Below are 12,809 nucleotides of genomic sequence, written 5' to 3' on the forward strand. Positions count from 1 at the left end.
GGGCCGGGCCGGGGCGGGGCCGGCGCGAAGGGAAGCGGAAACATCTCCGGCCCCGAGCCCGCCGGTCCGGTAGGCGGCTGCGCCCTCGGCGGCGCGCTGGGCTCGCAGACTCCTTCCGGAGGGAGGCTACTCTGGCCAAACCGCACTTGCGGTGTTCACAGTCAGGGCTCTGTGGCTTTCCGCCCCCCCACCCCCGCGCCGCCCTCCGGCGCCTCCCTAGCGACGCCCCTGGCGTAAAGCCCGCCCCCTGCACGCGCCGAGCCGCCACTTCCGCCCTCGCGCTCCGCTGGGCAAGATGGCTGAGGAGTCGGAGTCGGGGCTGCAGCTCCCTCCCTCGACCGCTGCTGAGGGCGAAGGACCTACGGAGGTCTCCCCGGAAACAGCCACTCCGGAGCCCCCTTCTTCCGCCGCCGTCTCCCCGGGAACAGAGGAACCTGCTGGCGACACCAAGAAAAAAAGTAATTTTTTGTGAGCCAATTTCTAGGCGAAGGCGGGAGGTTTGTTTAGATTGCGTCTGACTAGGTCCCTGGCGGCCAATAAAGGAGCAAAATTCAGAGGAGGGCCGGTCCCAGCCTTGGCTTCTGGCCAGTCAGGAGAGAGGAAGTGTAGTTTTCGGCTTTTGAGACCTTTGAGTTGGGTGACTCTCAGGACAGCCGTCCCTGGACCTCCCTGCGCGGCGCGGGCGGGCGGGGCGGGGCGGGCGGGCGGGCCCCTGGGCGGGCCCCTGGGCGGGCGCCTGGGCGGGGCGGGGCGGGGCGGGCGCCTGGGCGGGGCAGTACTTACTACACCGCGTTCCTCGCTCCTTTGGAGCTGGTGGGACTGCGGGCTTGCGGGGCGTGGGAGCTGAGGGGCACCTGGGTGGCGCAGTTGGTTAAGCGTCTGCCCTGGGCTCAGGGCATGATCCCGGGGTCCTGGGATCGAGCCCCAGGTTGGGCTCCCTGCCCGGTAGGGAGCCTGCTTCTCCCACTTCCCCTGAGCGTCCCCTGCTTGTGCGCTCGCGCTCGCTCTCTCTCGCTCTCTCTCTCTCTCTCTCTCTCTCAAATAAAATCGTTTTAAAATAAAGAAGAAAGTGGGAGCTGAGTGGGACTTCGGTAGTTCCAGGTACTTAACGTTGGGACATAATTATTTGACTAGTGACTTAAGGTGATAGGGATACTCAGTAGCAACTTTGGTTTAGAATCCACGCTTTCCGACTAGTTCGCTGTTTTTTTTCTATTAACTGCGTGTGAATTCACTCCTTGTATCAAAAAACCGAAATTTTATCAAGGACGAAGAATGTTGAGAGAAAACCATAAGCATCCTCCTTCCTCCTCTCCCTGTCACCGCCCCCCCCCCCCCAGCTATTTTGGAGTCTTTAAGCGAGTCGTTTTCGTTGCTTGAATGAGTCCTCAACCTTTCCTTGCTTGAGAATGGGTTAGCCATCGTAAAATACGGAAAATCCGAAGGAAATCACTTGTCTTTGAGCACTCTGTGTACTTGCCTCTGAGAAAAGCCTCAAGCCAGAGATTGCAATTCGGATTGGTTGACCCTGGGCCTCAGACTCTCAATCCAGAGTTTTAAAGTATAGGTATGGCATGTTTTCTCCTCCATGATCTCACAGCCTTTCAATAGAATTTGAGTTTTTGCAGCTTTTGGAGAACTGTTTCCTGGCATTTTCTCCCTTTTAAGTCAGACCACCCCTATATTTGGGGGGAAACTCATTCTATCATTTCCACTTGATAGAGTAGTAGAAACCTGTATTGTTTCTGTAGAAAAGCACTGGAGTCTTACTGAAGAATTCCAGGATTTTTACAGATTCTTGTTCATTTTTTTTCTCTCATTTTACTACAAACAGAAACAGACTTTCCAAAGATTTTTTGTTGTGTTTGTTTTGTTTTGGGGGTGGGTTTTTTTGTTTTGTTTTGTTTTCTGTTTTTGTTTTTGTTTGGCTTTGACAGCCGTAGTCAAAAGCTTCCTACTTGACCCTGAAGATAGCGGAGTAAAACAGGCAAAAAAATGAATGGCTCATAACCCAGATATGACCACAGGTTATAAGCCATGTTTTCCTTGGTCTGCATAGTTTTTTTCTTTAAACCACCACTGAAAAATAGTATTTTCATTTTCTGGTCCTTGAGAATATTTGACTTTGCCTCTGTGATGAAAAACTTTGTTTCTAGCCATTAAATTTCTACCCTGAAGTAGTTCCTTTTTTGAGGATCTCTTCTGATCTCTTCTGATGGAGGAAGTGCCAATACTTCATATGACCCACCTTTAATTTAAGCTGCAAAAGAATAAAGATTCCTTAAGCTGACCAAGGTTGTTGGGCCTTAGGAACTAATTATGATCACCTGGGAGAGCTTTTGACCCTACCAATGCCCTACTTCCAGAAGACTAATGTAATTGATATGGATACCTGTATTCTTGTAAATGTTGATTCTAAAATAGTTACAGTTGTAACTACAGTAGCTCTAGCTTCTTGCCTTCCTGCTCTTCTGCCTTCAGTAGTACATATAATTCACAATATTTTCTGCTTCACTTTACTGAAATACCCAGTTACAACTAAGTTATTGACAGGTCCAAGGGGATTAGCAGAGGTACCTGAAGATAATTTTCTGTTATCTCCCAGTTCATTCGTATTTAAATAACTGAAGCTATAATTATTAAATGGAGAAAGGAATATAAATTTCAGCAGGAAGATAATTTGTGTCCTGTGTTCTAGGTGCCTTCATTCCAGGGGCAAACTTAAATAAATTGATTGCAGTGACCTGATGGGAATCTCAATTTTTAATACCAAAAAATGAGACAAGAAGGATGTAATAGCATAGAGCTAACTTTAGGGGGCAGCAGTACACTATTTTGCTTTCAGTGTTAATTTGTAGATGTCTGCTTTTTTTTTTTTTTTTTTTTTTCCAAAGTAACTTAAAGGAAAAGATTCAGCCTTTGCATTTGTATCCTTGTATTTTGGATTATTGAAACTTGATTTCTCTATCTCAAATCTTTTGGTCCCTAGTCGTATTTTCCTCTTAATATTTTTATTATTTTCCTTTATTAAGTTTATTGTAGAAAACTTCATAGTTACAGAAAGCACAAATAAAATCAAATGATCATCTGTAATGTCACTACTGAGAAATAGCATTTTGGCACATATTCCACATTTATGTGAATATATGTTTGTGGTGGTTTTAATGAAATTGGTATCCTATTATACATGCTGTTTTGTTTTTAGTACATTTTTATAACTTAGTCATACTGTTAAGTATGCTTTAATAATATGTTTCTCTAGTGGCAGCTTAATAACTTAAGGTTCAGTAAGTGTGAGTTATGAGCTGTTACTGTTCTAAGTACTTTACGTGTATTAACTAATTTAATTCTCACAACAACCTTGTGAGGTAGATATTATCCTTATTTTACACATGGAGAAACTGGCACAGAGAGATTAAAGCTTATCCAGATATATATACCTAGCAAGTCACAGAGTCAGGATTTGGAACCCAGGGAGTGTAAAATGTTTGTGCTTTACTATATTGTATAAATTCTATCATAGAATGTAATGTCCTTTAAGCAATCTCTTCTAAATATTCTTGCTGGATATTTAGATTTACCAAGGTGGGTTTTTTCCCCTTGTAAAAATAAATTCTTCAACAAAGATGAAATCCTTCTAAGTGACTCTTTTCACATCTCATATTTTCTTAGACTAGATTTCTAGAAGTGAGTCAAAGTATATCTTGAAGTATTTGAGTATATATTGCTATAATGCTCACCAGAAAAAGTATACAATTTTACTTTCCCAACAGTAATATTGTCTACACTATTATTATTGTAATTTTATTAGTTTAGTCAATGAAAAGGCCATGACATTTTTTTTTCTTATTTTCTTCTATCTTCATTTCTTCTTTTTGGAATTGCCTGTTATGTCCAAATGCATTTTAAAGGTCAGTTTCATGGAGAGACTTTTGTGGGACTGTAGAATCAAGGGGAAAATTTCACAAAAGCATGATGAGAAAGAGTATTACCTAAAATTTCTACATCTTGGACATGCCTCCACTATCATACGTACATAAACTGTATATCAATTAAAGTTTAAGTTTTCTGAAGTCTTTAATATCATGTTTTCTTTGGATGGTTCAGTGTAATAGCCAGTGTTTTTTTTCTTTGACAGTTGATGTCCTCTTGAAGGCTGTGGGAGACACCCCTATAATGAAAACAAAGAAGTGGGCTGTAGAGCGAACCCGAACCATTCAAGGACTCATTGACTTCATCAAAAAATTCCTTAAGCTTGTGGCCTCTGAACAGTTGGTATGAAAGCAACAGTGATCATTTCCCTACATAAATTCACAGTAGTTTTCTGGGCAACTATGAATAATTGTTGTACATAGAAATGAGTATGGAGCCACATGCGTTCCTTTAGTAATGTCTTTTTATTGCCTTTTTTGATGGAATTTCTGTACTTTATTAAATTCTCTGGGGAACTCCAAAATGAAATGATTTTTAGATTTGCTTTTATAGCAAACTGTATTTTACCTACTGTTTTGGTTTTTTTTCCTTCAGTCACTGAATGTTCATGCAGAAAGATCTCTCCTAGAACATTAGTACAGAAAAGTTCTGGGTTTTTAAAATTTTGTTGTGCTATCATTGTTCCTTCCCGGTCTTCCTGAGGTAAGCAATATATATTGCCATATTCATGGAAGAATTAAGAAAGGTACTTATTTCATAATACACCATATATGGTAAGCAGTTTGTGGTAGCAGTTGTAAGGATTAATATTTTAAATGCCACTGGTTTTTAACTTGGTATTTGACTGTAGAAATTTAAATGCTTACATGTATTTGGTATTTTTTTGTCATGTGGAATGGTAATGTATCAGTCATCTTTTTTTGCAGATCACAGTCTTGGTCATTATTAACACAGATAGTATCTGAGTGGATAGGGAAATGAAGAACCACTTAGTATTTTTAAAATACAGACTAAGAGTTTATATGTGTTAGTGCTGGGGAGGGATAAAGTTGCTTGTGAACTTAGAAGTAAGAAGGCATAAAATGAGTGAATTTATTAAAGTGGAATCTGTTGGATTTTATTTTTCTGTCATTGAGGAAGGTACTGATTTAAGAATTTGACTATCAGTGACTCTCATGAAAGGGTTATAGATACAAAAGTAAGTGAAGTGGAAGGTAGGTGAATCACTAGAATGTATTTGAGGCAGGAATAGCATAGAGCCAAAGATTCCTCCAGAGGAAATTGCCTTTGTAATCAGAGTGAGAAAAGCATGTTTTATAAGAATGCCATATAGAATCTAGTTAAATAAATGCCAGCGGTGGGTAGAAGATTATAATGTCATCCACATGCATATGATAGCTAAAACCTCAGGAGCAGAGGACTTGCCCAGCATCAAATCTGAATGGCAAAGTTAGAGGACTGAGGGCATAGACTTGAGAGAAATGAGCAGAGGTGTCTCTGCTAAAGGTGCAGCCTCAAGAGATGGTGAAGTAGAAAACCAATATGGCATTAATGTTAGAAATATATGAAGAGAAGATGAAACAATGCTACGTTCTATGTTAATGTTAAAGTCTTGACTCTTTGTGTTGCCTACATTCAGTAATCTGAAATGACTTGATTGATAGCAGTATGTATTAGGTTGAACCATGTAAAATTGCCATCAGTCAACCATCATCACATAAAAGTAGGAATTTCATATGGTTCAACTTAACCTTTGAAATGAATCTAATTCTTCTTGTTTAAGCAATAAGAAACGAGAGTAGATCATTTTATCACTTTTCCTAGACTGAACTAGAGTCCACATCTGACTTTCATCTAGTTGTACTCCACATATTTTAAGCAAAGTGGGTGTTAAGGAAAATATAATGCTAGGGATTCTGTGAAGATAGCAGTGGTGTCAGAGGCATGATTGGATCTTCACATTCCCAAAAAAACATAGCTGACTAGACAGCAAAACCAAAAAACAGTTGATCAGTATTTATAACAAACCTAGATGAGGGAGCATCCTCATGAACCCTGGAATGCATGGTATCACCAAATGGGCTAAAAGAAGCAACAGGATTGGTAGCTGACAACACTGAGAGGAGGAAAACCTGAATAGCCACCAGGTATTCACTGGGAAGTAGAGCAAGTTAGTTTGATAGCTGAAATTGAGAAATGATTACAATGTATCTCCCCTAAGGAGGACTGAATTGCTGGGGCAGTCTAGCCCCAGAGAGCTCTCTAAACAGACACAGAAGGGCTTCCTTGCAGGACAAGACCCCACACTGAGAAGGAACTTCTGGAAGTGAAACAAAATTGAGCAGGGTTAGAAACATGAGAGAAGGAAACAAAGACCAGATCAAAGTGAAGGGGAAGAAGGTAGAAAGCTAAGTCAAAGAAAACTAATTACATATAAAAATTAGCAACAGAGGGGCACCTCAGTACCCCCTCCCCACCCATTGGTCAAATATCTGACTCTTAGTTTTGCCTCAGGGTCATGAGATCAATTCCCAGGTCAGGCTCTTAACTCTGCAGTCTGTTTGAGATTCTTTCTCCCTCAGCCCCTCCCACCTGTGCTTGCTCTCTCTCAAATAATATAAAGAAATCCTTTTTTTTTTTTTTTTTTTTTAATAAGCAACAGAGAAGTATCAAGGTCAAATTCCATACAATGTTATAAGAAAGAAAAGTAACATTCCTAAAGACAATGAAAGAATGCCAGAAAGATGCGCCTCTGATAAAGGTAACTAATTTAGTATTTTAAAACGAGCTAAAAGACATTAAGAAAATGATGTAAGATGTGAAAGAATAACATTAATCAGCATTAGTAAAACTCCATTGAAGTGACAGAACTCAGGAAAAAAATTATAAATAAAAGTTATTTTGGAAATGGAGATTCAAGTAGAAAAAACCTAAGAGCAAATAACCAGTAAAGCTTTAGGAAAAATAGAAGGCAAAAAGACCAATTTTATTTTATTTTATTTTATTTTATTTTATTTTATTTTATTTTATTTTATTTTATTTTTTTTTTTTTTTTTTTTTTTTTAAGAGGGCACAGAGGGAGGAGAATCTAGCAGGCTCCACACCTAGTGCAGAGCCAGACTCGGGGCCCAACCTCACAACCCTGAGATGAAATCAAGAGCCAGATGCTTATTTGAGCCACCCAGGCACCCCATAAAAGCCAAATTTTTTTAATCAGAAAGAAAGATAAAAAAGATGTCAGAAAAGGTGGCAAATAATTATGAACAAAGAAAAGTGAACATACACATTAAAGGAGTCCCTGTGCAGCCTGTGACTCAGCCGTTTAGCTCTGCCTTTGGCCCAGGGCGTGATCCTGGAGACCCAGGATCGATCCATCGGGCTCTGCATGGAGCCTGCTTCTACCTCTGCCTATGTCTCTGCCTCTCTCTTTCTGTGTCTCTCATGAATAAAATATTAAATAAAAAATAAATAAAAATAAAATATTAAAAAAAAAGGAGTCCTTGAAAAAGCAAAGAATCAAAACAAATATTTAAAAGTATAAATCAAGGGAAATTTCTTAATAAGATTAAAAACTATATACTGAAAAAGTACCTAAGAATATCAACACAAAATAGCAAGCATCAATAAATATTCTGGTTAGATTAACTAGGTTTGAAATAGAAAAACTCTTGGACATAGAGGGGGAAAAAAGGACATGACTTTGAAAGAAAATTAAATTATTGTCAAACTTATAGGGAAACCTATAAATTATAAGGAAAAAAGCAAAGTGATGAGGAAAGTGTGAGATGAGAATTTATATGCCACAAACCTTTTAAAGATTTTATTTATTTATTTGCTTATTTATTTGCTTATTTGCTAGTGCATGTTACCTGGAGAAGAGCAGAGGGAGAGAGCTCAAGGAAACTCCACACTGGAGCGCTGATGTTCAGGCGCTCCCAAAAACTGACTTTTAATAGGCATAAACTATTAGCAATGTCCAGGAATTTGGAATTGTTCCCATGAGCCCTTCCAGAGGAAGCTACTAGAGAAAGAGCTTCATAACAATGAAAGTAAAAACTAGTGGTTTAAAAACAAAATCAGGGTGCCCTGGGTGGCTCAGTCATTAAGCATCTGCCTTTAGCTCAGGTCATGATCCCGGGGTCCTGGGATCTAGTACCCTCATCAGCCTCCCCACTCAGCACAGTTTCTGCTTCTCCCTCTGCGCCTACCCCTGCTGGTGCATGCTAGCTCACACACACTCTCCCTTCCACCCCCTTCTCCCTTCCACTTGCAATCAAAATACATAAATAAAATCTTTAAAAATAAATAAAATAACTTTTTAGAATAATTTTATCTTCCCACGTTGCAGGATTTAGCAAGATTGCATAGTGAACCTTTTGCTCTCATGGAATTTTAAATAAGCTATATTGCCTTTTTTTATTAGTCATTCTCAATTGCTAACTCCTGTTACAGAAACCATGTTGAGATCCTGTAGTTCTCTACTATATCTACTGCGCCCTCAACTCTGACACTCCTTACTTTCACCCCATTTGCCCCCAAAGCCCTTACTATTCTCTTCACCTAGTTAAATCTTATTTCTCAGGTCTCCTCCAGGAAACTTCCTTGGCCTTTTTGCTAGGCTGAACTAATGCCTCATCTGTGTGTACTGTATACCTTGTCACATGCACTTTTCCCATCTATATTATCTGTGTGTCTGCCTTTCCATTAGATCAAAAACTCATTTGGGAGAAGAGATCATAATAATCTTTATAGTTCCACACTTTGTGCAGTTTCTAGCACATAATAAACAGTGACTATTTGCTGAAATTGAGAGGTTATTTGTATTTGGAGCCAAGATTCAAATCTAGAGCTATCTCAGTAGAGCTTCTATTTTTAATTACCACACTGTATTGCTTCAAGAAATGGAAGCACCAGCTTGTTGTCGCTGGTGACCCATGTAGTATCTCTCAACCAACTATTCCAATATTGCTTTTCTTTTAGTACTATGTTAATTTAAGCCCAGGAAATTTTAGTCTTAGAATTTGATAACACAGGAAAATTGCATATGTTCCCTGCAAATAAAGTTTCTTTATTTTATGAAAAGAAAATTATCAAAAGCCACTTTGATACTGTGACCTTTTGTTTCAGTATTGTCAGGAATGTTTTAATAAAAATAGACTAAACTGAAACATTGAACAGTGAATCCTTTTAAAGAACAAGCTACTTTGTTACTTTTTTTAACCTCACTTTGCTGAAAGTGACTTAATAATAGAGGTACTCTACCTGAAGTTCAGTACCTTTGAGAGTTGTCAAAAGTAATAAAGATTAAAAAAAAAAAATCAACCATATGTGTCATTTACTCCCCACTCCCACCCAGAAAATGCACAAACAAGTTCAAATATTAGATTTCTTGATTTGAAGCTATTTGTAGAATTTCATTAGGAGAAATTCTGTCTTTAAATATGAGTACATGGGAAAATTAATATTTCTAGTATTTTTTTAAGATTTTTTTATTAAAAGAAAAAGATTTTTTTATTTATTAGAGAGTGCATGTGCAGGGGAAGGGGCCAAGGGAGAGGGAGAAGCTGACTGCCTCTTGAGCAGGGAGCCCTACACAAGGCTCCAATCCCTGGGATCATGACCTGAGCAGAAGGCACTTAACCGACTGAGCCACCCAGGTGCCCCCAGTAATTACCTTCAAATGTTTGAGTAAACTTTCGAATGTTATTTGTAAGACAATATTTAAAGATTTCTTATTTATAAAAATTTTGGAACCCCTGTTCTAGGACCAGAAATTCTGTTACTTTTAGTCTTCTAGAGGAAAGACATGATTGATCTTAATTGAGATTTCATTAGTTGAGTAACTTACTAGAATTAGGAGTCCAGGGAAACTTTTTTTCAATTCTGAAAACAACTTGAAATAGCTGACTAAATCCAGAAAAGTGCAAAATAATCAGGATACCATTAAAAATGAATCATTTTTTTTCTTCTTTCTTGCAGTTTATTTATGTGAATCAGTCCTTTGCCCCCTCCCCAGACCAGGAAGTTGGAACCCTCTATGAGGTAACACATTAGTGCTTTGTTTTCTTAATGGAGTATCCACATCTGTGTATAATGTGATCTTAAACTCACAGCATTTTTAGAAATGATATACCATTCTTAGCTGTCATGAAAGAAGAGATTACTTTGTTACATCTAACACTTAGAACATAGCCGGATCTCAAATTATACTGATGGAAAAATTAAGAAATGAATAATACGAACAGAAGATGACTTTGAAGTACAGTAATCCAGATCTGCCTCCCAAGACATTGAAAAGGAAGGCTGCATAATAATGACTTTATTCAACATTAGAATAGTTTAATGGTCATAATCATTTGAATGTAGTCACTAGCACCACTACTAGAAAACGATACATACCTTATAGTTAAGAGTTGTAGGAAAGGCACAAGATAATATGCAAGCCCATCCATGCATAAAATGCTGGGTTTTATTATGGTTACTGATACGTGTCCAAGAGTAACTTAGATCTGTTGAAAGAAATAGTCTTGTAGATACTTACATGTATGAGGATATTATGATATATATATAAAACTTTTTTTTCTTAGTTTCATCTAAGAATAACAAAAATTAAATTGAGTTTAACTTACTGCCTTTTATCTTTTTGTAGTGTTTTGGCAGTGATGGTAAACTGGTCCTACATTACTGCAAATCTCAGGCATGGGGATGAAGTGCAGAGAAAAAGCTCTTGCTACCCAAATGAATCTTCACAAAGGAAACCGCTCTGGGAAAAGTTTTCATCCTGTGACAAGAGACTTGTGTATGTGATCTACTCAGCATGTATCTACTATGAATCGTGTTTATGCATAAAGAAATTCATAGAGTAGATGGACTCACAAAAATGTGATTTGTATTAATACACAAATCATCATCAAAGGTTGGCTTTACAGAATACCCATTACTACAACAATTGCCCCAGATTGGCCACCAAGGTATTGAAAAAGGAGACTAAGACTGTAGAAAGCTTCTTTGTTACCAGTTCTTAGTGACTGAAATTGTTTACTTGTAGAAAGAACACTCTGCTGATTTTTTTCCACTGACTTTTACAGTGGAAAGTATTCTTTTTGTGCATATTCAAGGCAGTTCAGTTTGTTTGAAGAATAGGATATGCCTGATTTCTCATGTACATTTAGCTCTACAATGTTAGGAAACAGGCCTTTGACCTGCTGGCTTTGTATCTTAACACAGTCCAGTAGGGGGCAGCCTAGCCGGCAGAAGGAGTTAAGCAGTTTGGTTTTTGCCAGATGATCATGGAGGAAAAAAGTGGTTCTTGCTAATTTCTAGCAAACATCTAGCTAAGAGAGCACACATGTTGATGCACTGGAAAGCTGCTTTAGAGAATATGCGTGATTTAGAGTTATTTTATTGGGAAACAAAGAATTTTAGAAATTCTTGATAATTGAGTCATACAATTCTTTTCAGTCCTATAATCATTTAAAAGACTGTGAGTCCTAATGATTGTAACTATGGTGTTGTTTTGTGTCTTATTTTTACAGTGTCAAAAGCACTCAACTAGTAAACCTGGCAACATCTTTTGAGTTTTTTATAATTTGTTTTCTAACTTGAAAACCCTCAAATAATTGGATTTTCTTAGATTCTATGTGTGTTTCATGCTATGGCTAAAAGTCCCATTTTCCCCTGATGGCTGTTAGTTTGGTAATTGCTTCAAGTGAGATTCTGTATTATATCATTGTGTATTATAATGGTGATGCAGCATTTCAACAGCATTCCAATAAATGGAATGTCCAAACAGGACATCTACATCTAAGATGTATACAAGAATTCTGAGAGTGTTTAATTTTCAAAGGTAATAGGAATGGTATGATTTTGTCAAAAGACTTTGAACTACACTTTTGTCCCTTAAATCCCACAATGTACTTTATGGTTAATGATCTGCCCTATATTAGCATTAGGGTATGCTAAGGAACAATTCAGTTTACAGTGTCGAAATCACTGTTCAGTTCTCATTTTTCTGCCCAAAAATAAATTGTTAAGTCCCCTAACACTGATGTCCCTGTGTAATAAACTAATATAGCAGGTAATTAGCCCTGGAATAATACAAGTTGAATTCTGCAAATTTATCTTGTAAGACTAGGTAAGAAATTTATATATATATGTTCAGAGCTAGGAAGTGGATTATTTTTGAGTCAAATAAGTTGGATATGGAAAAGATCTGTTCTCCAGCTTTGTCCACTTACAGTTTATTGAAGGGCGTGAATAGATTTATATGTGTATTTATATATATTTAACATGTAGCAAAAATGTGTTTATATTAAATTTGGCACTGAGGTTTCAGGTGATAGAATATTTACTACCTCAGCAACCAAAACTGCTTGAGTTTGAATTTGTGACATCAACTTAGTTCTTTTTTTATCTAAATATATTAAATCTAAGGTTAGCCAAATATGCATACCTGATTTGTTTTCATCTCTAATAACCTTGAAAAATATATAGGGCTTTACTCTTTTTTCAAACTTTATTTATGCTTTTATCTTTTAAATCCTTACCCAAAGGATTTAATCATTCTTTGCTAACTTTGCAGCATTAACTTTTAAGCCTGGATCTCACAAGTTACTGAGTGGCTAGAAACAAAAATACACTTCACAAATATTTTTGCAGCTATCTGGTTTAAATTGTCTTAATTTTAATTGAACCTGGGGGGTGCAGTTATATTTCTAAGTTTTCCATGTTTATGAGAAAATTGATGTCCACAATGTCATGCTTTATCCTACTGGACAACGATGACCCACAGCCCATGGAACATACACAATAATGGAATACTGTGCTTCTACTTTTGACGTTACAGTGCCAAGGATTTCATAATGAGTTCTTCATAC

At 37.8% G+C, this 12,809-nt stretch overlaps 1 protein-coding gene across 2 annotated transcripts; it reads left to right on the plus strand.

Annotated features, from left to right (window-relative positions):
• The first annotated feature begins 10 nt into the window (after nucleotides 1–10).
• Nucleotides 11–11,510, plus strand: ATG12 (autophagy related 12). Of its 2 annotated transcripts, XM_055301469.1 has the most exons (4): nucleotides 20–458; nucleotides 4,139–4,275; nucleotides 9,913–9,975; nucleotides 10,583–11,510. In XM_055301469.1, exons 1-4 carry the CDS (start codon nucleotides 296–298, stop codon nucleotides 10,640–10,642), a joined length of 423 nt encoding a protein of 140 aa, XP_055157444.1. In that variant the 5' UTR covers nucleotides 20–295; the 3' UTR covers nucleotides 10,643–11,510. The 2 variants fall into 2 exon arrangements, with proteins under 2 accessions (XP_055157445.1, XP_055157444.1); XM_055301470.1 differs by lacking the exons at nucleotides 4,139–4,275; nucleotides 10,583–11,510 and having other exon boundaries at nucleotides 11–458; nucleotides 9,913–9,974.
• The last annotated feature ends 1,299 nt before the right edge of the window (nucleotides 11,511–12,809 follow it).

This window comes from Nyctereutes procyonoides, unplaced genomic scaffold (assembly GCF_905146905.1).
Source record: "Nyctereutes procyonoides isolate TBG_1078 unplaced genomic scaffold, NYPRO_anot_genome, whole genome shotgun sequence".
Taxonomy (NCBI): domain Eukaryota; kingdom Metazoa; phylum Chordata; class Mammalia; order Carnivora; family Canidae; genus Nyctereutes; species Nyctereutes procyonoides.